Genomic DNA, 26,082 nt, shown 5'->3' with positions numbered 1-26,082 from the left:
GCCGCGGAGAGCCCCCAGAGTGGTTCCAACTATTCAACTCCACAATATCAGCTTTCACAACGACGCGCCGCTCTTAACTATTCGGAGCGGATTGGGAAACCCAGAGCGCAGCTGGGCTGGCTGGCAGTAAGTGCGTGGCAGCAGAAGAGAGCGGACGACGACGACGACGGGACGAGTGGCGGACGAGCTAACTCCACGGCATTCCGTTGCATCCATGGCCATGGACTTTGAGAAGATACTGGGCAAGTGCGGAGACTGCCATCGCTACCAGTACATGCTGCTGGCTCTCTACGGGCTGCTCATGTTCATCGTCTCCCGGCACTACTTTGCCCAGAGCGTCATCAGCTTCGTGCCCGATCACTGGTGCTATCACGAGCAGCTGGAGAATCGAAGCTATGCCGAAATCGCCGCTATTTACGCACCATTTGAGAGTCCCTCGTGCACCCAACTGGCGTCTATTGATTGGGACTCGATGAATGCCACGGCGAGCGGTCAGCCCTGCACTCGTTGGATCTACAACTATGATCATGGATTCCGGAGCATGAATGCCGATGTAAGAGGCTACTATAGTAGAGAGTTCCTGACCTAAAATTGTACATTTTCCTCAGTTGAACTGGGTCTGTGATTCCGCCTACAAGGCCCGTGTGGGTCAATCCCTGTTCTTCCTGGGCTCCATGTGCGGCACTTTGCTCTTTGGTCTCCTAGGCGATAGGATTGGACTAGAGGTTTACGCCGATGGTTAAAGGCATCGGCGGCGGCGTAGAGGTCAAAATGACTCGGCGGCGGCGGCGTAGTAGTCAGAAAGAACCGGCGGCGGCGGCGCGTCAAATAAGGCAAAAAGGCCATTTTAATGAGTTATTTTTTTTTTTTAAGTTTTATAAAGAACAATGACACTGAAGGCCGCGCTGAAGCTGCGCCGATGCCGCACCAGCGGCGCGCCGCGGCGCGCCGTTATTTTCATAATTTGGCGGCGGCGCGTCAAATAAGGCAAAAATCGGCGGCGGCGGCGGCGTGGCGCGGCGGCGTATATGTCTAGATTGGACGCATTCGAGCCATGGTTTTGGCCAACTGGTGTGGCTTCCTGGGCGACTCGGCCACCATTTACGCCCAAAGCCTGGTGACCTTCTCGGCCAGCCGCTTTGCCTCTGGTCTGGCGGCCGAGGCCAACGCCTATCTTATGTACATTCTGGGTATGTTATGGCCATAAATCTATAGTTCTTGATTACTGAAAACTACCTATTCCCCATCCCAGTGTTGGAGTATGTGTCGCCTTCGATGCGGAGTGTGGGCCTAAACCTAACCATGAGCATCTTCTACTGCCTGGGCATGATCAGTGCCTCGTGGCATGCTGTCTGGCTGGGCAACTGGCGCTACTACATGGCCTGGTCGGCTTTGCCGCAGGTTCTAGTCACTTGCTTTTATTTTTTGGTACAAGAGAGTGCCCAGTGGCTGGTCACAAGCCATGATATTGACGGTGCTGTGCTGCGTCTGCGCCGCGTGGCCAAGTTCAACAGGCGAGAGGTCAGCGAGGCGGACTTCGAGTTGTTCAGGCAGCACTGCAAGTCGAAAGCATCGGAGGCTAATAGCCGGATATCCCTGCAAAGGCAAGCGCGCCTTGTGGATGCCCTCAAGTCTCCAAGGCTGCGTCTGAGGCTCATCTACGTGCTGGTTGTGTTGTGAGTAGAAAAACTTTGCTTCTTCGGTGCTATATATGCTTTCTAGTTAAAGAAAATATATTTGAATTCATAAATTAGGATCTATTTAATTTTAAAAACAAATTTTCTAATTTTTACAAACAAAGGTGTAACCCCAACATACATATTTAAGATACTAGAGTGATATTTTATTATGAAAAAGTTTTTATAACAAAAGCATATTTAAACCGTAAATCCCAAACTGGAATAAGCTAGCAAAAATAGTGCCATAATAGACTTAAGATTAAGCTTCTAGGTCGACTTTTCAGATCCCATTGTTCTCCATGTCAATAGCAAATTCTTGATTTCATAACTAGTTTGCTTTAAAATATCTGAATAACTCGTAAATTTTCTTGGCAGCACGATAATCACGCTCTGCTACAATACCATGTCCCGGAATGTGGAGGGTCTGGGTATGTCGCCCTTCGTGATGTTCAGCCTGTTTGCTCTGACCCTGCCGCCCTCGGGTATCGTCCAGATCCTCACCCAGCGTCATTTGGGCCGCAAGTTCACCTCAGTGACCAGCATGGCCGTAACTGGAGCGCTTACTGCGGCCAGCGGCATATTGCTCAGTCTCTGGCGGGAGCCTAGTGTCGCTGTAATGGTCGCTCTGATGCTGGCCTCTCGCTTCGGCATCTCTGTCACCTCAGGAGCCACCATGCAGATATCGGCCGAGCTTGTGCCCACCTGCGTGCGTTCTAGTGGCCTGGCTGTGGTTCATGTTGCGGGCGCAGCCCTCTCCTTCCTTTCGCCATTTATCCTGCATCTGGACACCTACTTTCGAGCAGCATCTTCAATTATTCTCTGCCTGCTGCTGCTGTTCAGCGCCTGGATTTGCCTGCTGCTGCCGGAGACGCGAAACAAGAAGCTGCCCATGAGCCTGGCCGAGGGCGAGGAGTTTGGCAAGGGCGAGCGGATGTTTGACTTTCTGCGACGCTCCAGGGAGGAGGCGGAGGAGGATGATCTCAAGGCCGAAGGCACCAACGAGAAGCTGATGGCGGACTAAGGGTACTCACTTAGTAGGTGCTTTCCCATTTTGATAGGGTTCGAATTGATTTTGGAAAGTAATTCAAATGCATTTAATTTAACCAAATAATTATTATTTTGTTATGACTTTATTTTGTCCTAATTATTCGTACTTACGAGCTAATAGATTTATGTTTTATAATTACCTCCTATTATAAATTGTTGATGTTTTTGTCTTAAGACCAGTGATAGCAGATCTGAGAGCGCTTTATCTAGGTCATAAAAAACGTAGACTAATAACAACATAATGGGCATAATTAACTGGCGTACATAACATGACAATAAGAATTGCGAGAAAGACTGGTAATAACTATTACTGCTATCGGTTTATTTAAGAAAACTGGCGAGTGTATATGAAAGATTTTTATTACTTGATGCGCGGGTTTGTTTATATGTTTCTTAGTTATTTTTAAACTGTTTATGCTTTAAGGGAATATTTTAATTAAAGAATTAAATACAAAAGTGATTAGATATGTTTTGCCTTTCCATTCTAATCTTTGCATGCTGCAGCATATCTTGCTAGTTACTAATCCAAAAAAATTCCATTCAAGTTTCTCTAAAATAATACTTACATTCCAATCAAGGGTATGTTCGTGTTCATTTTGACGAATCTGGCGTGTCATTCATGCTTTTATCCGAGCTCACTCTTGACCTTTTATGCACTTGAAGAGGGGCGGCTCTTTGTGTTTCGGGTTTATTAAGAGTCCATTCACTTGTGTATTCGATTCACATTTCAGAGGTCACCACGCGAGTGTTTATCTATTCCAGTCGAGAGAAGAAGGTTTTCTTCCTTCCTTCTCGCGAGACGCCGCCGGCTTTTGTTTAGATTGGAGTGAATGAGTGAGTTCACTTAATATAATAAAGCGTTCTCGTTTGAGCAGACCCGCTGTGCGGCGATAAGCCGCCCCCAAAACAATCTTATCGCGGATCGAGGCAGACGGAGACGGAGACCAACGTGCACTCTTTCGCCTCGTTTCGTGGTCGCTTCGGATCGGATTGGATCGCACGGAATGGTTGCTCGAGCGTTTAGTCTTAATAGAATCTCAGCGAGAGCACGACATTGGGGGACATGGATTTTGACAAGATCTTGGAGAAGTGCGGCAATGCGGGTCGCTATCAGTACCTGATGATTCTGCTGCTCGGCTACATCGCCTTTACCACCACCGTGCACTACTATTCGCAAAACATAATCGGGTTCGTGCCGCAGCACTGGTGCTACCATGAGAAGCTAGCGAATCTGAGCTTCGAGGAGATTGCGGCTATCTATGCTCCGTTTGGGAAGGAGGCCTCCTGCACCCGGCTGGACACCATAGAGGGTGACAGGGTGACGGTGAGCACGGAGGCCTGTCAGCGTTGGATATACAATTATGATTACGGATTTCGCAGTATGAATGCGGAGGTAAGCTGGCAGCTTGTAACCTTTACAAGAATCTCTTGAGACTAAAAATAATTTCTCTTCCAACAGCTCAACTGGGTCTGTCAGAATGCGTACAAGGCGCGAATCGGACAGTCGCTCTTCTTCCTCGGCTCCCTGATGGGCACCTTTACGTTTGGGATGCTGGGTGACAAGATCGGCAGGGTGCGGGCTGTAATACTAGCCAACCAGTGTGGATTCGTGGGCGACTTCCTCACCACCTACGCCTCCAACCTGGTGCAGTTTGCCATCTTTAGATGCATTTCTGGTCTCGCTGCCACGGCTAACTACTATCTGATGTTTATTCTGGGTAAGCACACGGTATCTCGAGTCTTGTGTAGATCTGGGGAAAGCTTTTAAACACACACAAACACACACCTCAACTGGCACACACAGTTCAGAGTCAACAACAGTTTGTATTCCTAATGATTGCCATAAAGACCTACCAAGTTACGCATCAGTTTTGGGTTTACAGAAGGTTATGAACATCTGGAGGGTTATTTTTGATTTCGAAAACTTACCTTTATGGCTGTCTGATTTATCTGTGGCATTAAGGGATTCATTTTTGTTTATTCCTGAGTTTGAGGTTCAACAACTGCTTTGATTCAGTTTAACTTTGGTTTATTTTGTCATCTTTTGTTTTGGATTTACGTAGAAGCGTGTGCTTACATATCTTACTAGAGTTTAAATTTTTGAGAAAATATAAAACTTGATGATTTTTAAAGGTTTTAGGGTCACGTAAAATAATCAAGTATTTTTTGTTTTCCCATGACTTCATGCCAAGTAAACAAAAATTTATTTAATTGCTTAAAAAATAACAAGAAATGAATCATTTGTATTAGTATATCATATCTCTTTGGTAGTTAAGTTAGAAAACGGCTATTAAAAATGTTAATGTAGACCCTGAAAATGTTAATTATATCCTGTAATGTGTCATTTCTTAGTATTTCTTATCTTCTTTATATTATTTATTTTATTAAATATTATTTAATATTTGGAAATAGCATTTCTAATGAGAAATTGAATTATTATTAACTTTGTCAGGCATTTTTATTATTAAATATTTAATATCTATTACCATTCCGCTCTTCTAAACCTTTTTTAAATCTAAAAGTTTCCTAAAAAAAATTCCAAACTAATATATATTTTCCAATTTCCCTCTTCAAGTTTTGGAATACTTGGCCCCCAAGCTGCGTAACTTGGCCATCAGTGGAACTCTGGGCATTTGCTTCTGCCTGGGCGCCTTGGTGGCTCCCTGGCTGTCTGTGCTGGCCGGCAACTGGCGCATCTACCTCACCTGCTCGGCCCTGCTCCAGCTGGTGGTGGCTTTGTTCTACTTTGTGGTCCAAGAGAGCGCCCAGTGGCTAATTACAAGGACCAATGTGGAGGGGGCTATAGCCAGGCTAAAGCATATCGCTCATTTTAATGGACAGGAAGTGCCGGCAAGCGACTTTGAGGCCTTCAGGAGGCACTGCATCGTCAAGAGAAAACTTTCGAATCAACCAGAGCAGACGGCAGGAATTATCGATCTACTGCGGACTCCCAATCTTCGAAAGACATCGCTGCTGGTGGTGATTACTTTGTGAGTAAACTACTCTCTTTGGTTTCCTATTTGATTTTTATTATTGTCCTTTTATGTCCTAAGCATGCTGACCTCGCTGAGCTTTAATACCATCTCCCGGAATGTGGAGGGCCTGGGCCTGTCGCCGTTTGTGGTCTTCTCCCTTTTTGCCGTGGTGGTGCCACCCTCTGGATTTATCCAAGGACTCCTGCAGAGTCGTGTGGGACGCAAGGCCACGGCCTTTTTGGCCATGCTCTGCACTGGGCTGCTGTCCTGCGCCCTTGGCGTGGCCCTATCCACGGAGGGGGCCCAGCATAACGTGACCCTGCTGCTAGCCTTCGCCCTGCCCATGCGCCTAGGCATTTCCATGTGCTACACGGTGACCTCGCAGTTCTCCTCAGAGCTGCTGCCCACCTGTGTGCGCTCGCGCGGCATTGCTGCCGTGCATTTGGCCGCGGCAGGAGCCTCCTTTGTGTCGCCCTATCTCATACACCTGGGCACCAAACTGGCGGCAGCTCCATCCCTCATCCTGGCCCTGCTCCTCATGTCGGCGTCCATTTGTGTCCTAATGCTGCCGGAGACGAATAACAGGTGAGAGGAGTAACTAGTTTCCGAGAGAGGTTTCTGGAGCTTACATTTTTATACCAACAGGCAACTGCCCATTACCCTGGCCGATGGCGAGGCCTTTGGCAAGGATGAGTCCATACTGTCCTTCGACTGCTGGCGCCGGCATGATGACGACGTGCCCAAGGAGCCGGCAGAGGAAGTGAGGCTGCAGCAGCTAAATGGACAGGCAAAGCCGGAAGCGGAAGTGTAGTGATAAACAAAGCCAAAGAAAAGCATAGTATTTCCCCAAAAGACTTTTGAACCCAGACATTGCCTCAGGGGATAAGAAAGTGCAGTCAGACACGAGATAGTTGCGAAATTTGTCAATAGATGTGAAGTTTGCTTTATTTTGTATCGATTCACTGCTGTTCACAAATTTTTGTAACACAATTTTAACTTAGCAACTTAGCATTGAGCCAATCGGTATCGGTATCGGTATGGTTGCTGTTGTATTAAGTACTTACTTGTAAGTAAAAGGTTCATAAGTATCTTGTATCTTGTATCTTGTATGTTGTATATTGTATGTTGTATCTTGTATTTTGTATCTTGTAAATGGTTATGTAAACTCTTGTAATTATGTAACGCTTAAATGCCATAAACATAACGCTTACAACTTGATCGGCCTCCTCCTACTCTGCTCCTTAGAAAGTCTTACAAACTCTGGCATGCAATTTCTAATCTTTGAATTTTTAAACTCAATATCAAGCAGCTCCGTTCTCTTTAATCTTAAATCTAAGTGTAAAGTCTAGCGCAGACGAAGTGATTTAGGGCCAATGTCGCCGGTTGCCGCAAGATTATAAAATTGGAAACTAGACAGGCAACGATTCACCGATTGCTTTTTAGTTTAGCGGAAGGATCAACTTAATTACTCAGTTTAACATGATATAAAAGGGAGTCAGAGATTGTTCCTAGGGCAGTACTGGGATGCAGGATAGATACTATCAATGAAACAACATAGATTTACCATATGTTTATATAGGAAGGCAACCGCAGCGTCTTTCGTCCATTACTATGTATATTTTTTGTGTGAGTGTGTATTCGCTAAAAAAGTTCTCTACATTAACGCAACAGTGTAATTTTCCTTTTTGGGGGCGTGGCTCTTTGGCCTAACATATTTTCCTTGGGGGCTTACATTGATAATAATCTAGCTTGGGGGGTTTTTTCTATGAGCAATTCTGGCGAATGCTAACAAATACAATGGGTACATAAATATTCTCTCTTCCGATATCCTCCGATATATCTGGTAACCTTATTATTCCGTCCGACTGACCTCGCAGCGTCGAAAAACGTTCTATAGAAATAACCTATCGCTAAGGTCTTCAAGTAACAAATATATTCCCTTTTGAATGGCTTAAGACTAGGGAATGCGATCGCTTCGTCGCTTGTAAAGGGGCTATAGTAGGTTTACAAGTATGTATCTCAGTAGATGTATATGTATAAAGTAGGTAGGTGTGGAGTCTGCATCGTCCTCTCTAGGTCTCTAATCAACACTAGTTCACAATAGTTGAATCCGAAATGCATGTACACACAGTAAAAAGGTAAAAAGATCGATCTCCCCCAGTCCTCGTAGACCTCGCTGCCTGAGACCGGGCGCGAGTATCCTATATATTCGAGTATAGCACCATCGTCTCAGTGAGTGAGTAAGTGAGTTAGTGGAACCCAAGGGGTGGCTGCTGTTAAAACACAGCGCCTTGTCGTCCCTGCGAGTCCCTAAGGTAAGTGATATACTTGGTTTTTAGGTGGTAAGTAGTACATAGTAAGTAGTAGAAAAATATACATGTAGTAAACATTGAAACATTCTGAAGACTTTAGAGGGAAAAAATTATGACTATATATGCATTTTGCTTGTATAATATAACTATATATTAGGGGTGTGTGTGGGTGCGATTGGGCTCTCAACGAATTTATGGCTAGATTAGAGAGCCGAATCGAACAGCAAACGCTTCAACCTTAGATTATGAACTATTCGCGGGTAGAGTTATGTTAGTATCGTGTATATATGTTTATTCTGGGCTTTCTATGCTACTAAATACCATTTACTTTTGCAATATTTGCTGCTTATTGTTTGACATTTATCATATGCTGATTTAGAGAAAGTATTCTATGCTCACATCTCTCCTTTGATCGACTGCCGTGTTGGAGTAGATCATCATCGAATTTTTGCAGGCATGTGTGTATTACTTGTGTGTGGTGTGTGTGTGTTTCGAAAACATCGAGTATAAAAGACAAGCGGTATTTAGGCAACGAGTGATTCAGCAATTTTCTTTTATAAAAAACATCTTCTATAAATTGTTGACAAGTATGTATTCCTTCAACGTTAAATATTATATGCGCATTATATTCACGTTCAGGGTAAATATATATCCACTTACACCAAAAGCATTCATAAGACTCGTTTGTTGTATTCTTAAAAGTGATTTCTCTGAAACAATGCATCTTCAGTACACACTATTCGTAAATTCCACAATACTCAGATATTGGAGGGAGAGGTGTGATATCATTGGCTGCTGTGGGAATTGATTGATCATTGATTGCTTAGTCAGTTTAGTTAAGTTAAGTTTAGCTGAAGCTTTGCTGGATTTGCACAATGTTTGCGATATGTATGACGTCGGAATAGGTATATGTATATGCATGTAGTTCACCTTAGGATCTAGGAAACAAAAAAGTGGAAAATAAACCAAAAATTGCAGCATTTACAAAAGTGTCATTTGTATTTCTCGTATTCGAAATATTACGGATAGAGTTGTACACGGTAAGCTTATGCCTCGATTTAACTAGGTATTTAGTATATATATTATACGTTTAGGGGTAATTTTTAATCGTAGTTTAGTGCATACAGTATGCGAATTGCGATTGCCTCTCTCAGGGGGGAGAGAGGTGGGGAAAAAAACACACATACAAACTCGCTTAATATCTAGGCGGACCAACCTTGGGTCTCATCGTGGTTTTTACAGTTTTTCATGGTTTTTATCTGCATCGAGTAGCTGAGAATAGCGCTTACAATTAGTGCCATAAACTTGATAACGTTTTGTTTTTTATAGTTTTTTTTTTTCTGCCTTTGTTTTGTCTACTTTTTGCAGCGTCATCGCCGCATTCCGCCGTATTCGAGTATCATCTTCATCATCATCATTCTGACACACTTAACTCTAACTTGTGTAAGTGCTGGTCGTTCCTGCCTTTATCCTTACGGCGCTAGTAATGCTTCTCAGAGTTTTTGTGTTCGCTAATTGATAATTATCGCATAATTAATACAAATACAATACAATACAATACAATGCAGTGTTGCTGTGCCATCCTAACTGCGAGTCAGTGGCTCTTCTTTGCTCCTCCAAACTTCCTATGGCAAAGTGGCTCGAATGCCATCCAAGCTGGAGCGTAGCACCAAGCTGCCCTCCACCCAAAAGTTGGGACGATCTAGCATGTTTTGCCACAAGGAGAGCTCCTTGCCGGTGGCATCCATCCACTCCACCTGACGGCCATAGCTGCGACCTGTTTGGGAGGGAAACCACAATTTAATAACTAGGATTCTCTTAAGGGTGTTCCTTCTTCCAACTCACCTGTGCCCAGAGAGAAGCGAATGCCGCCAACAAACTCATTGCTGGCCAGCCTATCGTGATCCCAGACTGTGAGCTCCAGGGCGCGCTCCGACAAATCCTCCAGGGAGACATCTTCGTACACAAAAGTATAGTTCCAGCTGGGATGCAGGGTGCGCTTTACCACAGGCGTCTTCTGCTTGGAGCTTCTTGTGCGATCAGGCAGCAAATAGCTAAGGGATTAAGAAATTTATTTAGTTAGATTTATTTGAGGAACTCAAGGAGTGTTCAGAACCCACCTCTTGCAAAAGGCATCGCAGGTGCCATTGGCCTTGATGGGACTCAGGTGCTTGGCCTCCTTGACCAGCACATGCAGCTGACCGCCCTTGGTGCTGCGGTCCGACTTGGAGGCCACCGACTTGATGCTGCCGCCAAACTTGCGCAGGTTCGAGGAACTGCCCGTGAGCGAGGAGCCGCGTGAGAAGAACGACGACTTCAAACTCTCCGGGGGAATGTATTTCAGGCCCACCACAATGTCGCCCCTGTAGGTGGCTACCTCGTCAAAGGGTTCGCTCTGGAAAAGTACAAATTAATTAGAAATGTTCTCTTATAATATTTTAAGTATTTTGTTACTTACTCGCTCTTGGAGCAGGTACCACTGCGACTGGGGATTGTCAAAGACGCGTCCCTGCAAATTGACACTGACCTCGCCGAGGAAGTCGTTACGCCCAAACATATCCGAGTGCCACACGGTCAGCCAGAGTGTACGCGACTCCAGGCTGGAGATGGGCGTGTGGAAGCGCATTGTCTCATCGAAGATGGGATTCAGGGTGTGCTTCTTGACTTTGGTTTTGCGCTTGCCAGCCTTCGACTTGTCGGGCAGCAAGTAGACCTGGAAAGTACATCCAAAAGTTAGGAAAGATCCAAGAGTATTTAGAGGAAAGTAACACCCACCTTCACGTAGGGATCGCTGCGGTTGCGCTTGGCATCAACGGCAGCTAGATCCTTGCAGCGCACCACATGGATTTCCAGGGCGCCCAGCTTGTAGTTGTACTGCATGCCGAACTCCACCTGGCCCTTGACCACCACGGTGCCATAGCGACCCTCGCCGGCTCCAGAGTAAACGCTGGCCATGGACTCCGAGCGAACCTGTGATAAAAGTTAAGACATAAAGTCACTGCTATCACTGTTATCAGTGTTTTGTTACTCACCCCCAGCGAGCTGAGACTGCTGCGGTTCTGGTGCATGGCCACCAGTCGATCGATGTCCTCATCCGACTGCTGGGGCCACGTTTCGCTGGAGGCACGCGACTGGATGGGACTGGAGCTGGCATCTGCCTGACGACTTCCAATCACCGGCGATCGTGTCAGCTCCTCGGCGGCGGCTTTGGCTTCCTCTGCAAAGATAGAAAAGAAAATCCATCAATTAGCACTGGAGTTTTCCACAATTAAGGCTAATCACCCATGTACTCTGCTGCTGATGATGAATGATCATCGCGGCCAATCGATGGCAAATGCTGGTGGTTATATTTAGCTAACGATCAATGGTTCAAGCTCGTTACTCTTCCCTATTTCTTTCTTTAAAATATAATTTATTTTTCCGACTCCTAAGGAGAACTTTGAGATTCACAAGATCATTATGTTGGATTTAATTAAGAAAGATCGGTGGAGAAGACCGCAGCCTGGGTGCAAGGAGCATGCAGTTGGTGGCAGGCAAACAAAGCCGTAACCGCCTACCTTGCACCGCTGCCTGTTCCTGCTCCCGAGACTCCTCTTGGTCCTCCTGCTCATCGCTTTCCACAAAGGTCACATGCAATGGGGTGCGGCGGTGCAGGATCAGCGACATCCTGGCCCCAGGAGCAGCTCCATTAGCAATGGCAGCCACCACCTCGGCAGTTTCCGACAGATCCTCCTCGAGAGTCTCCAGAAACCTATCCGAGTTGGACCTCAGACTGTCGTCCCAGGTCCAGGCTCGTCGCTTAACGAGGGCTGCCTGCTGCTGCTGCAGATGGGGCTGCTCCGGGGGCACAGGATTCGGTGTCTCTTCAACCTGGTTCTCACTTTGTTTGCTGCTGTTCACCGCCTCGCGCTGCTTCAGCTCCAGCATGTAGGCAGCCACCTTGGCGTCAATGTCATCATCCTCCTCCTCGGAATCGTATTCATATCGCTGGGATGACTTTCTGCTGCAACAGCAGCCACAGCAGGAAAAGAGACTACCCCTGGACTTGGCCACATGACTGCTCCAGTAATCCTTATAGTTCCGCTGACGACGCCGCTTCTTTCCCCAACATTTGCCCAAGAGGCGACGCCACTTGGACTTCCTGCGAAGCTTCTGTCCTCCATCTTCGGATCGCTTTTTCCGCATGCGATTTAAGGCGGCATACTGGATTTTGCCAGCTGAACTGGAGGGCAGTTGGCTGGAGGAGTTAGCTCTGCCATAGTTATGCACCCGAGCCAGCGGAGCCGGCGCAGTCTGGGCCTGGGCTGAAGGGGATCTCTTGGCGGAGCCAGAGGCAAACACATTATAGCTGCCGCCGATGGCTTCTTTCGACTTGGAACTCGACTTGGAAGCGCGTTGCGGACCAATTAAACGAGTCACTCGCTTCATTTTCTTGACTTTTCATTTCACAATTGCGCGTTTTGGTGGCGAGATTAATTGGTGACCGCTTTTTGTTATTTTGTGTCATCTGCAGTCGTGTATCACTTTTGGCTCACTTGGTTTCGCCAACCAGCTGACAGTTGTCATCGGATGGATTTCCCAATTTCCCCCGCAACACTTTGAGTCAATTAGAGAGGTTTGAGTTTGAGAGATAAATGCGAGGGGCTTTTGGTTTTTGGCAAATGAGTCATTTGAGGGGAATTCTTTGACTTAAAATGTGGTTTTAATTTGGGGTTTTCAGTTGGAGATATTTTTAAAAGAGACTAAAATTTGGTGGAAACATTAAAAAGAGCTTCTCATATTATATTACTACTTGGAACCCCTTTATTTTCTGTAATTTCTTAAGATATCTCTGAGTTTTGCGTACTTAATTATATATTATTCTGCTTAAAGGGAAAGCCAGTTATATTTTTGCTAGAGTTTGTGCTAATTTTTTTAAGTTTATAGAAACTAAACAAAGGCTTTCTCTTGTTTATAAGATAAAAACTTATCAAATCATTCAAAGAATAAATTCTTGGAAAAGAAAACCTGACAACTCTATCGCGACAGATACAAAGTTGTGTGTTTGCTTTATTGGCTTTTCGTTATTTGTTATAAACAGGTTCAGCGCACAAGCTGATAAAATAGTTTCAACTTTGATAATAAATTATTTCTGAACATTTTTGCACGATTTTGTAATTATTATCTTTCAGATATATCGGATATATCAGTGCAGAATTCACTGATAACTAATGATTGTTGAAATTTCGCTGTGGAAGTGGCCCTTTCGATAAGAGGCCCGGCGACAAGCAATCTTTTTGGCTATTTGGGCACGTAATTGAGGCACTTGATCGTCGCTTAAGGGGCGCTTATCTTAGATAGCTGGCACCTGGCCCATAAAAACAGCCAATTTAATTAAGTCGAAATGCGAAGCGGCCCTGAACTTGCCACAGCCTTGGGCCAAAGCGACCGAAATAAAGGTGTGAAATCGAAGGGAACGGCAAACAATCGAGGGAGCCAGCCAACCAACCAACAGATAAAACTGGGTCAGATTACACCCAGAGCGTTGAGAATTGCCCAGCGATCCGAATGTGCAATTAAACGGAGGAATATCCCATTAAAACGGGCACTTCAGTGGCTCTTAAAGGTGTTTGCATTTGAATTTATATTTGAATTTCTTTTATGCAGTCACGATTTGTTGACAAATATCTCATTTCATTTTCGCTTTTTTAATGGCACTTCTATAATTTCCGCCCGGTAAACGTGAGCGGGAAGGCCACAAACTCAGGCCCTAAAAACCAACAAAAAAAATATAATAAAGAGAGAAAATAACAAGCCAATACCAAAGCCCCAAACAAAATAAAAGTCAGAGCGAGCAAAAGACTCTATTCACTTTCACTATACTAGCAACGAGTCAAGATCGGAATCGGATTCGGAGTAGGAATTTCGCGGTGTAGAGCCCATCCAGTCCGGTTCCGCGAGGCTCGGCAACTGATCCACAGATGGGTGTCGCAGCCAGAACCCCAAGAATTCCAGAATTCCACAAGCAAACATGGTCAGGGCGACCGACCAAATCTAAGTTTTATTCAATTATTTAAATATTGAACTCTGGGGTCGCGAGGGGCGCCTAGCCAATGAAAATGCAATTAACAAAGTCACGAAAAGCACTCGCCGAAAGAGGGTTGTTTTTGGAGAAATGTAAAGAGGACTAGATGATAAATTAATTAATATTCAGAGGATAATTAATTAATTGTTAAATCTTAATAAAATCTACTAATTTAATACATTTCATTGTTTATATTATATTAAACTTATTTACTTCTTTTGCCAATGGAAAATCTTTAAACGGAAGAAATGAATAACATCACTTTATGTCTTTGTCTATGTCAATAAATTTATCATATTTCCTAAATCAAGATATATGTCTATCTATCTCTCTTTATAAATTAGAATACAATCCCAATATTCCCAGATCTCTCCTCGCCAGACCATCAGAGATTTGCTGGGAATGTTCTATATGTAGAGATACATATTTCATTTTGTATTTCTGCGTATTCCGTCTCGGCCGTCTCGGGCAGAGAGGTTAATTAAATTAGGGGTCCCCCACAAGATCTTGGCTCCCCTCCGATCGGCGGCAACTACATAAGTGTCGCTTTGTCAGGGTGATCTGCCCCAGCCCCATCCTCCTCCAGAGCTTCCGCCTTTGGGGCAGCGATAATTGTAACTCGATTTGATTTGCATAATTGTGAAAATCGAGTATTGCATGCAACGTGGACCCCCGCTGGCTTTGTTTTGTTTTGGGTGCAAAACACTTAAACGGCTGCCGGATGGGCACGGACCTGGTGGTGGACTGGAAAATGGACGTGGACACGAAGCACGGACCACTTCCGCACTCCGGCGGTGCAGCGATGCACGAAAATAGATGTGGAAAATGGTTAATTGGCAAACGAACCTCCTCGGGTGGCAATGTCACCTCTCGAGCAAATATATTTTTATTTTAAATGCCGCAAAATGAATAAATAAAATAAATATAGGAAGTAACCTGAAAGAGCTCTTGAGTACGAATAAGTGTACAGTAGTTCAATAGCGGGGTCGAGTTCCCCGGGTTAAAGGGGGGGACACCTTTTTAATTGTGTTTTTTGGCCACAAGACAAACGAGTTGGTTGAACTGAGCTGAGAGCTGAAAACTGAATACTGAAACTGTGCAAACACAACCTGCTGCCGGAGAGACAAACACACGGCATTTAGTGATGGCAACGTGAAATTGCCGAAAGGCTACAGAAACATTGTGTTTCCATTAACCGAAAATTCCCTTCTTATAATGATAAATTACCGGAAATTCTAGCTCTCTTCGTTTCATGGAAATTTAATATATATTTTACATGGTTTATCCGGGCCTTATGAAAGTTTAATAAATAATTTTAATGCTTTATCTGTGGTTTAATTTGCCGTAACGGCCAAGTCTAAATTATCAAAAGGAAAACATGAAAGGCATTTCACCGAATTGAGTTTCCATACGATTTCTCTTTCAATGATTAATTATTTTTACTTTAATAATGAGTTTAATAATAACATCAAATTTAATTCTATGAAACTATAAAGGTGTTAACAAAAATATATTTGTAAATTAAGTCAGTGTTTGTAGATTTTCCAATTAATATGTATAAAAACATTTGGGTATTTATCTATTTTAAACTCTATTTAAACATTTTATCACAAGTGTGGAAAGTTTTGAACAAAACTATCGTTTAGCTATATTTGCTTATCGGTTTATGATTCATTTCTCTCTGTGTGTGCTTAGTACCCACCTATTACCCACAAAATTCAGTATTGTCTGACAAATTTCTCTGGTTTATCATTACGTAGATATTTTTTTAAAATATTTCCAAAGGTTTTATCTAAATTGTTGACATTTTCATTGTATCTGCCAAAACTTTACCGCATGTTTTTTCGTTCCTCATCAAGGTGTGCCCTCCGCATCGAACTTCCTCATCAGCCACAGCTCATGGAAACCATCCCTCATCCCCCAGAGTCTCCCCATTCCCTGTATCCCCCATCTCTAGGTGACACAGCTAAGTTCAAAGCCCGCCTGCACCCAGTGTTGCTTTATGAGAGTCGAGTTCGAGTTCCATTGACCAAGCCAAACCGTATATAATTGCTGGCCGCAAAAGCGAAAACAGCTTTTTGGCCAAATAATAAATAGAGAACGCCTACGCCAAGCGGAACAGAGCCATAGAGCCCCTCTAGTATATATCCAAAACTACTTCTACATCATCATCATCATCATCGCTGAGTGCGCAACTGTGCGAAAATCGCTTTGAACGCCACAACTGGCAAACGGAGCCGCAGTTGGCTTCGAGCGGGGCTCTTAATATGGATACAGTTAATTGACCTTGATTGGGTTTATTTCGGGCAAAGCAAATGTCTTAGTCTTTAGAGCATGGAGTATCTATGAGTTGGCATCACAACAACATTATTATCGGGAGCAGGAATCCGGAAGGAGGCGGAGGGAGAGGCTGAGGCGGCTGGGATTCCTGGGATTCCCGGACCCAGCCTAATCAGCATAAAGTAGACTGCGATTATCCCCCTTTGGTGACAGGTTTTCGGGGCTGTTTACAGAGAAATAATTATAATGTTTGCCTATTTTTGATATACAAATTTAGCAAGAAAATTTGTGACTTTAAAAAAGAATAATTTAATTTATAAGTTGTTTTAAAAAGTTCCTAGGCCCTAAGCTATCTGCCGAGTTGAAGAGTTTGTTATTTAGTCCCTGAAAATATATATCAAATATATATCTTTTTTGAACAGTGCATAGCCTCACCTTAAGGTCATCTGTCTCCCACTCGTCTAAGGATCAGATTCCTGGGACTGGCACGAGGAAATATGTCGACTTCGCCTAGTCCTCCTCCCACTGCCACTTGGTGTGAGGAATTTTTCATTAGGAAGGAAGCAATTTCATGGCCGGTTATCCGAGCTTTAACGCCTGCCTGGTGTGCGTGTCCCGCTTGGAACGCACTATCCCCGCCCCCCTTTTGGCCAAGGTGTGGCCTACCCCCGGAGTATGCTAAAGGTAAACACGGGAAGGGGAGGAAGAAAGTAAAAGAGCAAGCAACTCACCCGCTGACATGTTGAGACGTTTGCGCGCATCGCGCTTGGAGTAGAGGAACTGGAAGCCCGCGCCTAGTTTCTTGCCCGTAGAGCCACTGCCACCACCAGCACTGCTTACACCACCGCCACTCACACCGCCACCACCAGTGACAGCCGCTGCTCGAGCGGCCAGTCCTGGCGAGCGGTAGCGTGCACTCTTGGCACTGCCCGTAGCCGAGACGGTGGACGAGTTGGAGGGGGTGTAGTTGAGGGCGCTCTGTGACTTGGTCTTGGGCGTGCTGGTGATGGGCGCTCCGGTTGTGGGCAGCCGTGGCAGGGAGTTGGTGCTGGCCACCACCTGGCCAGAGTTCAGGCTGCGCGGCAGCGTGGAGCGAGCTCCGCCAAACTGATTCGATGGCGACTCATCGCTGGAATCCGTCTCGTAGATGGCATCCGGCACACTGGAACGGCGCACATCCTTGGTAGAGTCGCCTCCGAGCGAGGACCCCGCCGATGAGAGCCAGGGCTTGGCTGGCGAAGACTCCAGCTGATGGTGATGGGCATCACCGCCGCCGATGCTGCCGCAGGAACGGACGCGGTCGAGCTGCTCGCGACTCAGGCTCTGCTGGTGCTGGCTGAAGAGAAGGTCGCCTGCCGATCGGCGCTTTGCCACAGCCAAAGCGGACGCAGACGACGAATTATCCCTGTCCAGTTGGCTCAGCTGGCTGAGCCTCGTTCTGCTGTCGCCATTAGCCAGTAATGCCGACTCAAAACTGCCGCGCCACGAGAACCGCTCGTAGTCGCTGGCCATGCCGCACTCCTCCCCGGCGTTGTCCGAGTGTCCGGGACCCGATGAGGATCCTCCTGTTCCTGCTCCGGCTCCTCCGGCGCCTGTTCCTGCTCCTCCTGGATGATGCACGGTGGCCTGGTGATGTAAATGATGGACATGCGGCGTGATCCCGTCCAGCAACAGATCGTGTGATCTGCTGCGCAGCTTCAGCTGCTTAAGGGGCATGGCCCTTAGCTGTTCCTCCACCTCATCTTCCTCGTCCTCCGTCGTGGTGGCCGATATCTTGGCCTGCAGCCGCCGGTGATGGCGCTGGCCCTGCGGCGAGGGCGTCGGCGTCTCATTGCCACTGCTCACCTCGTGCATCAGGGCCACCAGCCGGGTGCCGATGTGCTGCATCACCTTGGCAAACAGCTGTGGCGACCGCTCCGTGGTGGTCTGGTCCTTATCCTCATTTTTATCCTTGGCCGCTTCAATTTCGGGTTCCCGTTCGCCGCCTGCAGCCACTTTGCTGAAGGAGGCCACCAGCTTTTGATAAACCAGTGCCTCCATGGGTACGGCCTGGCTCTCGTCCAGCAGCCCGCCGTCGCCGCGATCGCCCTCCTCGTCCACCTCAAACTTGTTAATGATCTGCTGGCAGCTGGCCGAGATCTGGGCCTTCAGCTGGCCCTTCCGCTCGCCGCCTTCCAGGTCGGAGCTGGTGTAGTCCGAGGAGTCGTAGGAGTCCGACCAAGTGTCCTCGCTGCTCAGGTACTCGACTATCTCGCGCACCTGGTCGTCGTTGATGCCCGGAACGGTTTTCATCAGGCGCGTCAACTCGTTCTCGAAGTAGGCTAGCTGAGCTGGCCGGGACTTGGCCAGCCTCCGTTGGGAGCTGGGCGTGGTGCTGCTGCTTTGGCTCTGACCCTGGCCCTGGTTGGGCGTGCTGGGCTTGCTCTGCTGCGCATTGGCGGTGGCCACAATTAGAGTCTTGAAGAACTGCCGCATCTTGCTCATCATCAGGTTGGTCTCCTCGTCGGAGCTCCAGTTGTTGAAGCTATCCTTGCGCACCAGATTGGGCAGGGTGAGGTTCCTTCTCTGGTTGGGCACCAGAGAGGCAGCTGCCGAAGCCGTCGCTGATGCAGCTGCCGCGGCCGAGGTGCTGGGCAGATCCATCTTGGCCAGACTGATCTGAGACGCAGCCGGCTCTCGATCTTCGCTGATCTGCTCCAAGGCCGAGGTGGGACTCTTGGGCGGCTCACAGTCTGGTGCCGCCTTCAACAAGTCATCGTTGCTGCCCACAAAGCCACTGTCCCGGCTGTGGTGGTGCTGTTGCTGCTGCTTCTTGGCCTGCGACTGCATCTGCACCTGGCCACTGCCGCCGGGCGTGGGCGTCCGGCACTCGGAGGGTTCCAGGTCATGCAGCTTCTTCTCATCCAGCGAGTCATGGCGCTTGCGCAGCTGCTTCTTCCGCTTGATGGTATCCGAGGAAGAGCCATCGGAGGCTCCGGCGTTGGCCAGATGGATCACAGTGTCGTCGCAACCAGCCTCCGACTCCGAGGTGTCTTCCACCGCAGCGGAAGTAGCAGCGGCTGTCACCGTGGCATCCATGGGATCCGTCTCGGGCAGGAGGAGATTGTCCAGCGACGAGTTGTGGCTGCGGGGCGTACCCCTGGCTCGCACCAGGCGCTTGCGTCGCTGGCTGGGACTCGGGTGGCCTTCGCTGTCGCTGCCCACACTGCCGCCGCTCTCGTCGCTTTCCGCCTGCTTCTCGGCTCCGCTGAAGCCCATGAAGCCCGAGAGGAAGTACTTCTCGAGGCGGGAGGAGGCCAGATCAGAGGCACCGCCGCTCTCCAGCAGCTGCTCTTCGTGCGGCAGCGAGTCCAGGCTCTCCGAGCACTCGGAACTCACCTCCGAGGCGGTGTCATCGCCACGCGTGTCGATCGAGCTCATTACCCGACCGTCGCCCAGGCCGAAGAAGAAGTACTTCTCCAGCTCAGAGGCACTCAGTCGATGGTGGTGCTGCAGAGTGCGCTGTCTTCGCCGCTCTGCCAGATCCTCATCCTCCAGTTCTGCATCCTCGTTGTCCGCCCGCAGGGAGGCCACCTCGCTCTCCTCGCAGCTCTCCTCGACGATGGTGTGCAGGGTGAAGTCAATGGCCGAACGGTTATAGCCCCTCAACTCCTCCTCGCGATCCGCATAGCCATGACGGCGTCCGTTTTCGCTCTCACCTTCGGCATCCTCCGAGTCCGTGGCTGTGGGCGTGGTGGTGGCATTGCTTAGGTTCTCATCTTCCTCCTCGTCTTCCTCGCCCCTCTGGCTTAATTCCTCCACCCAGGAGTCATCGTCCGCCAGGCCATCCTCCAGACAGAGTTCCGGCTGCCCGCTACTGGTGGGCTCATTCAGCGAGTCCACACTGTACGAGTCGCGTTCGCTGCTCAGCAGTTCCATGGCGCGAAGTGAGTCATGGGTGAGGTTCTGGCCAAAGCTGTTTGGGCCCGCTTTGTTGCTGCTGGAGTTGGTACTAGTGTTCGTTTCGTAATCGTCGCCAGCCTTTGTTGCAGCAGCTGCACTTTCGTTGTCTTTCGTGATCATGACCAGGCTGCGGTACTTGGCTGAAAGTGAATTTTTTGGCGAAGCCAGTTCGCTGGCGGATGCTGTGGCTCCGGCAGAAGATGCAGCTCCTCCTGCAGACATGGCTCCAGCTGATTGAGTGCTCTTCTGCTGGCGAGCTCCGAATATCTTGTCGTAGTCGCAGCCGTCGTTTTCACCGCTTTCAAATGCACGAGGTGTAGCCAGCACTACGTCACTGCCTCTGTTGTTGTTGTTGGTCTTTTGTGCTGCGAAAGCGTCATTATGGCCAGGTTCGTTGTTCGTGGTAGTGGTATCGGTATCGTTAGTACTACTCTTGTTGTTGTTATTGTTATTACTGCCGGCGTATAACGCGGACCGTGGAGCAACCGCAACGTTTAACATCTCATGTTCGACTGGTGATGGCTCCGACTCCGATTCCGATTCGAATTCGCTTTCGGAGCGATAGCGGCTGGGCTCTTCGGCTGCGCCATCGGCTTGAGAGCGGCGAGCGACAGGTAGACGAGAGCGGAGTGGTACCTGCTCGAGCGGCTCAGGTGCTCCCCTACTCGCTGCGTGGCCGGAGAGCGAGTCCAGCGAGTAGTCGCTGTTTTCGTTTATTTTGCATGCTTGGCTGCATGCGCCGACCCTCTGCGTTTGCTCAGCTGTTCGCTCTTCCTCCTCATTCTTCGCCTCCGCCTCCTCCTCTTCTTTCGCTTGCTGTACCTTTACCTGGCCATCGCTGTTTGCCTTTACCTGCTCACAGGTAGATATCCCATCGCCGTCATTAGAACTTGGTACGCTTGAGAGGCTTTTCCGCGAAGCAGGGGCAATCGTCGTGCATTCGTTGGGTTTCCCGCCAGGTGAGGCGGTGCTACCTGAGTGGGCGGCAGCCAGAGAAGTGCTTGGAGTACCCGTGGTCAGCTGCAGGTCCTCATTGATTTCGGCCACTCCTTGGCGCAGGCGCTGCAGCTTGATCTCCAGCTGGGAGTTTTGCTTGTGCAGCTCCAGCAGCCGATTCACATCGTTTGAGATGCTGTGGAGCTCCTCGCAGGCATCCATCACATCATCGTGGCGGCGCTCTAATTGCTCCGGCTCCATCTCCAATGCCGGTTCGGCGTCTGGGAGAGATCGCATGCGATGCAGCACCACGCCGTCACCGTCGTCAGTCTGGCCGCCCACCACCACAATGCAGTTGGCCAGCTCATCGCTTGAGTTGGCAACGCGGTGGCGTTCACTTTCATCATCATCGTCGTCGTCGTCTTCGTCGTCGTCGCTCGATTGGCAATCACGTGCGGCGGGCACCTCCGCCTCCTCCGCTTCTAGCGGCTTCACATAGTTCAGCACTATGCCGCAGTCGGTGCGCTCGGTGTCGGTATCATTGTCGGAGGAATCCTCTAGATTGGCCTCTGACGAGGACAGGGAATCACCCTCGGTGGAGGAGCTGCGTCGCTGGCGGCGGGCTCCCGGCTGTCGGTTGACCACAAACACCTTGTTGAAGCGCCGCCGCTTGGGCCTTCGATCGGCCACAGTTCCCGTGTCATCGGAATCGCAAGACTCGGAGCTGGAGCTGGAGTTTGAGCTGGAACTGGAGCTGGCATCGCTGGTGGTGCTGTGGTGACGCTCCAGCTGCTCTGCTTGTTCCTCCTCATCCGCCTGCATGGCCGCTGCCACATTGTAACTCCTTTGGGTGGCCTTGCGGGGTCTGACTGCCTGCTCCGCCTGCTCCTCCTCCTCCTCGTGGCTGCTAGTGCTACTGGCCTCATCGGGACTGCTGGCCGCATAGCTCTCGCTCTGCAAATGCGAAACGGCGGCGGCGGCCGGTGATGATGCCTCATCGGACATGTTTCTCTCTATAAGTCGATTGGAGGACAAATTCTTGGCAGCTCTTTGCTGCTCTATGGGATCTAGCTGCTGGGCCCTCGGTTTGGGCTTGGGCCTGGCCACATTTTCGACTGCAAGTCCGCCGAAACGAGTTATTACCGAAGGAGTTGCTAGTGCTTGTGCCTGTGTCTGAGTCTGAGTTTGTGCTGCTGCTGCTGGTACTTGATTTTTATGTATATTCGTTTCCACTTCTTCTTGGCTGTGGCTGCTCCTCTGGTTGTTGCTGTTGCCGCTACTGGCCAGGTAGGTTTGTGTTGTTGCCGCTGGCCGGGTTTCGCATAGATTTCGGCTCTCGGAATGGTATTTGCTGGCATTCGTTGCTCTCTGAGTGACGGATGTTGCTGGCGTGCTCAGCTTATCACTGGCGGCACTAGCAACATGTGTCTCCGCTGGCACTGGCAATGTGCCGCTGACGCCGCCGCTGGCACTGTTGCCTTCGCTGGTTTTATCATAAACATTACACAATCTCTGAGTTGTGGGCGTTGTGGTGTGGCTCCTCTTGGCGGGGATGTTGTTGGTGCTATCGTCGCCGCTCTCACTGTTGCCGCTGCTGCTGCTGCTGCGACGTGCGTTGCTCGTTTCGGTTTGTTGCTCACTCGACGGCGAACGCGACGCTACTAAACTTGTTGGCTTTGGCTTGAAAGCATTGCTGGCCATTTGTTGGTAAAGCTGTTGCTGTTGCTGCTGTTGTTGCTGCTGCTGCAGCGGGTTGGCAGCCCTTGTGGTATTGGTGGCCAGCGTCTCCAGACTCCTGCCCGCCGTACCATAGCCCGAGGTGCTTGTCGACGACGAGGAGGAGGAGTGCATGGAGGAGCACAGCGACTGTGTCATCAGCGATCCCAGCGAGGCACTTAGCTCCGGGGCCGATGACTTAAAGCCGCCTAAGCCGCGCAAGCGCTGCGGCATCAGCGGCATCATTGGCGGCGGTGTGGTAGGCAGCTGCTGACAGCTCCTAGTGGACACCGGTGGCGTTGCATCAAACATGTTGTTGCTGGATGCCGCCGCCGCAAACTGCTGCGAGTAGGCCGCCACAATGGCGGCGAACTGCTGCTGCTGGCCAGCCGCCTGCCAGAGTTGCTGCAGCGAGGCAGCCAGCTGCTCATCTTGCTCGAGGAGGGGATTCCCAGAGCCCGGCAGTTCCGCCCAGTTGGGATAGGCAGCCATTGGCACGGGTATAGGCACAGGCACTGGTATGGGCACATACTGCGGCTGTGGCGGCAATTGCTGGCTCTGCTGCTGGCCGGGATTGCAGCTGCAGCGGCTGTGATTGTGATGGTTCTTTAGGAATCGGGTTTTAATCCTGGTCTTCATGCTCAGCGGATGTGGAGGCGGCGGCACTGGTGGCGGCGTCTGATCTGAGCTGGTCTGCGAACTGCTCTCGGTGTTGAGCACAAACTCCTCGTCAGTGCCGGTGTCGCTCTCCCGAATACGGGAGCAATAGCTGTTCCTCAGACCTGGCGGACGGCGCTGGACTAGCGGGGAGTCACTGTCGCTGGACTGACACTGACGCACTCGGGGCGGCGGAGGCGGCGTGGCCCGGGCCGTGGAATAGGCAATCATGGTAGTGGTGGTGGTGGTCGTGGTTGTGGAGATCATCGAGGGCTCAAAGTAGTCCCAGTCGCAATCCTCCACATTGCTCACGATGCTGTGACAGTGGTGCGTAGAGCAGGAGGAGTCAGAGTCATCCTGTTCCTCCTCCTCCTCCTCCTCTTCGCCGTGACAGGACGAGGATGAATCCGAGTTGAGGAAGACGAGCTTGAACTCGTCAGCTTCGACGCTGTACTGTGACTGCTGCTGCTGGCGTCCATGCTGGGTGGAACACCTGAAGTCCAGCTCCGATGACGACGACGTTTCCATGGCATCGCACCCTGCAACTCCTCCTCCCGATCCCATATCACCGGAAATCGCGGACAGCTGCTGCTCTGCGCCGCCTGTGGAGTATCGTTTGCGGGAAGTTAGAGCCGTGGTCGGGGTTCGGAGGCAGCCAACACCACGGAAATACTGGTTACCCAGACACACATACACGCAGGTGAAATACCGGTTGTCCCGGGGGTGAGTTCTCCCGGCACCAATGTTAGTTAGTCGCTCACAGATGAGTTACGGATGGTGGTGGATGAATGCACAAAAACTTACAGCTAACATGGGTTAAGCTTGGATGGTTTTGGCACGGTGAACACCAAAGATATAAATAGAAACTACAAGCTACAAATAGGCACCAAAGCAGGGTGTTTTAAGAGATATCTATCTATCAGTCCCAGTAAATGTCTGTGGCTTTATCAACCCCAATTGGAGAAATGTTATCTAGGCAATGATAATTGCATTTAGGCCCATAGTACAAGCCGTAGAACTGGCGAATGCGATATTATCCACAAATAAACATAAGGTATTTAATATAAAAATTAATGGAGTCGAGATGTTACGAATCAAAGCAAATTCCCAGAGCTTTACGTTTAATTACTGTTTACCACTTTAAAAATTCCAAGTTTGGTTAAGAGATTAACCATAATTTACACAATTTTATGTAAATAAATATTTACTATAATGGGAGTACCCAGAAAGTGTAGCTTATGTTTATATAGTCCAAAGAAAAGTGTAATTTAATACAATAGTCAAGTGGTTAACCAGAAATGAGCAGTAAGGGGCAACCTTAAGTATAATAATTTATAGAATAAACTGAAACATAACCAAGCTATTAAACTAAACTAAACTAAAAACCTCTACAAAATCAACAATTTTCCCCTAAAATAAACCCCTTCAAGAAACCCCTTTTTGAGAGTAATGCAAGTCAAGTTCATTTCAGCTTTAGCCCTTTCATCAAGATCAAAATTGAATATCCTCACAAATCATATTCACTACATAACCCAAGCTTCACCATCAATCCCGTCTAGAACCAGTTCAAAGACTCTTGATTGATTATGAGTCTCTGCCACAAGGTTTTCTCTCCTCCGTGGCATGACAAGGACTAGCTTGAGTTTGTGAAAAAGCTTTTAGAGTTTCGGTAACATGGCCATGTCCTGCCCGAAAACGGGGGGAGTGTATGCACAAACAAAAAGTGCACAAGCTGCTGGCGGTGAATGCATGCACACAAAGTCAATCCCTGGCAGCCACAAGGTAAACATTTGCACAGGGCTCTCCCCGTCCTCATGTCCTCTAAGCACTTTCTGCGATTCCCAGGACAGAGCCCACACGTCGCAGCACAAAAGGTGCGCGAGATAAGATTAACGCTAGACTTGTGACAGTCCCGCCATATCGTTTGGCCAAAAATTCGGGTGGGCGGTAGCTTTCGTTTTGCTTGCTCTGTGGGCGGTGGCTGTACAAGGACGTGGAACGAGATCCGGGAAGCTCATAGACACACGCTGCGTTGATGGTCGCAAAACAGAAATTCCGCAAATCGCCAAATTGAAACATAACAAAAGCCGGCCAAGGCGAAAGCGGGGTAAAATCCTCGTGGAAAGCTCTCAAACTTGTCCTGGGGGGGAGGGGGCGGGCGAAGTGGAAATCGATTTATGAGTTGCCGAAAAAACAGGAAAAAAATTTATCCCGCCCGCCCAAGGCTGGGTTTCGGCGACCCAAAATCTTTTGAAGCAAAGCGCCAACTTTGCTCTTAAATTTTTGTTGGTCGTGTCACAGTCAATGGCTTTTCGGGGAATATTTAACTCCAATTACGGAGTGGAAAGTGAAAATTCAGCTTTGAGTCAAGCGAGAATTGATTGCATACTTTTAGGAACTAGCTGAAATTGCTGACGACAGCAAGTGTTGCATTCTTTGGGGAGCCGATGACCAGGGAATTTCAAAGGGGGAAT

The 26,082-nt window shown here is 48.6% G+C and overlaps 3 protein-coding genes across 8 annotated transcripts in view; 2 read left to right on the top strand and 1 right to left on the bottom strand.

The window, feature by feature from the left end:
• Nucleotides 1-146: 146 nt before the first annotated feature.
• On the top strand, nt 147-3,158 carry LOC108075430 (organic cation transporter protein). The gene is made up of 5 exons (XM_017167854.3): nt 147-553; nt 609-725; nt 1,037-1,190; nt 1,253-1,676; nt 2,055-3,158. Exons 1-5 carry the CDS (start codon nt 215-217, stop codon nt 2,698-2,700), a joined length of 1,680 nt encoding a protein of 559 aa, XP_017023343.1. The 5' UTR covers nt 147-214; the 3' UTR covers nt 2,701-3,158.
• Nucleotides 3,159-3,768: 610 nt separating this feature from the next.
• On the top strand, nt 3,769-6,512 carry LOC108075507 (solute carrier family 22 member 6). Its single transcript, XM_017167978.3, has 5 exons — nt 3,769-4,119; nt 4,186-4,444; nt 5,302-5,716; nt 5,780-6,286; nt 6,347-6,512. Exons 1-5 carry the CDS (start codon nt 3,790-3,792, stop codon nt 6,510-6,512), a joined length of 1,677 nt encoding a protein of 558 aa, XP_017023467.1. The 5' UTR covers nt 3,769-3,789.
• A 2,457-nt stretch (nt 6,513-8,969) lies between these two features.
• The window catches only part of btsz (bitesize), a 57,004-nt gene continuing 39,891 nt past the window's right edge, over nt 8,970-26,082 (bottom strand). For 3 of the 6 annotated variants that reach the window (XM_070287267.1, XM_070287268.1, XM_070287269.1), the window contains exons 7-13: nt 17,089-24,210; nt 11,046-11,230; nt 10,789-10,983; nt 10,472-10,726; nt 10,134-10,408; nt 9,859-10,067; nt 8,971-9,790 (exon numbers count right to left, since the gene is read on the bottom strand). In XM_070287267.1, the coding sequence (XP_070143368.1) occupies nt 9,639-9,790; nt 9,859-10,067; nt 10,134-10,408; nt 10,472-10,726; nt 10,789-10,983; nt 11,046-11,230; nt 17,089-24,210 (8,393 nt within the window). In that variant the 3' untranslated portion in view covers nt 8,971-9,638. Of the gene's footprint in view, nt 9,791-9,858; nt 10,068-10,133; nt 10,409-10,471; nt 10,727-10,788; nt 10,984-11,045; nt 11,231-11,894; nt 12,604-17,088; nt 24,211-26,082 lie in introns of those variants that run through there. The other 3 variants (XM_017167973.3, XM_017167977.3, XM_070287270.1) reach the window with 3 other exon arrangements.

Source organism: Drosophila kikkawai, chromosome 3R, assembly GCF_030179895.1.
Source record: "Drosophila kikkawai strain 14028-0561.14 chromosome 3R, DkikHiC1v2, whole genome shotgun sequence".
Taxonomy (NCBI): domain Eukaryota; kingdom Metazoa; phylum Arthropoda; class Insecta; order Diptera; family Drosophilidae; genus Drosophila; species Drosophila kikkawai.
This window is presented reverse-complemented; position numbering and strand designations above follow the sequence as displayed.

Bases quoted from the DNA above. Each gene is read 5' to 3' on its own strand.
- LOC108075430 (XM_017167854.3), top strand. From the start codon at position 215: ATGGCCATGGACTTTGAGAAGATACTGGGCAAGTGCGGAGACTGCCAT. The intron at 1,191-1,252 runs GTATGTTATGGC...TCCCCATCCCAG, and splicing joins CTATCTTATGTACATTCTGG to TGTTGGAGTATGTGTCGCCT. The intron at 1,677-2,054 runs GTGAGTAGAAAA...TTTTCTTGGCAG, and splicing joins ATCTACGTGCTGGTTGTGTT to CACGATAATCACGCTCTGCT.
- LOC108075507 (XM_017167978.3), top strand. From the start codon at position 3,790: ATGGATTTTGACAAGATCTTGGAGAAGTGCGGCAATGCGGGTCGCTAT. The intron at 4,120-4,185 runs GTAAGCTGGCAG...CTCTTCCAACAG, and splicing joins TTCGCAGTATGAATGCGGAG to CTCAACTGGGTCTGTCAGAA. The intron at 5,717-5,779 runs GTGAGTAAACTA...TTATGTCCTAAG, and splicing joins CTGCTGGTGGTGATTACTTT to CATGCTGACCTCGCTGAGCT.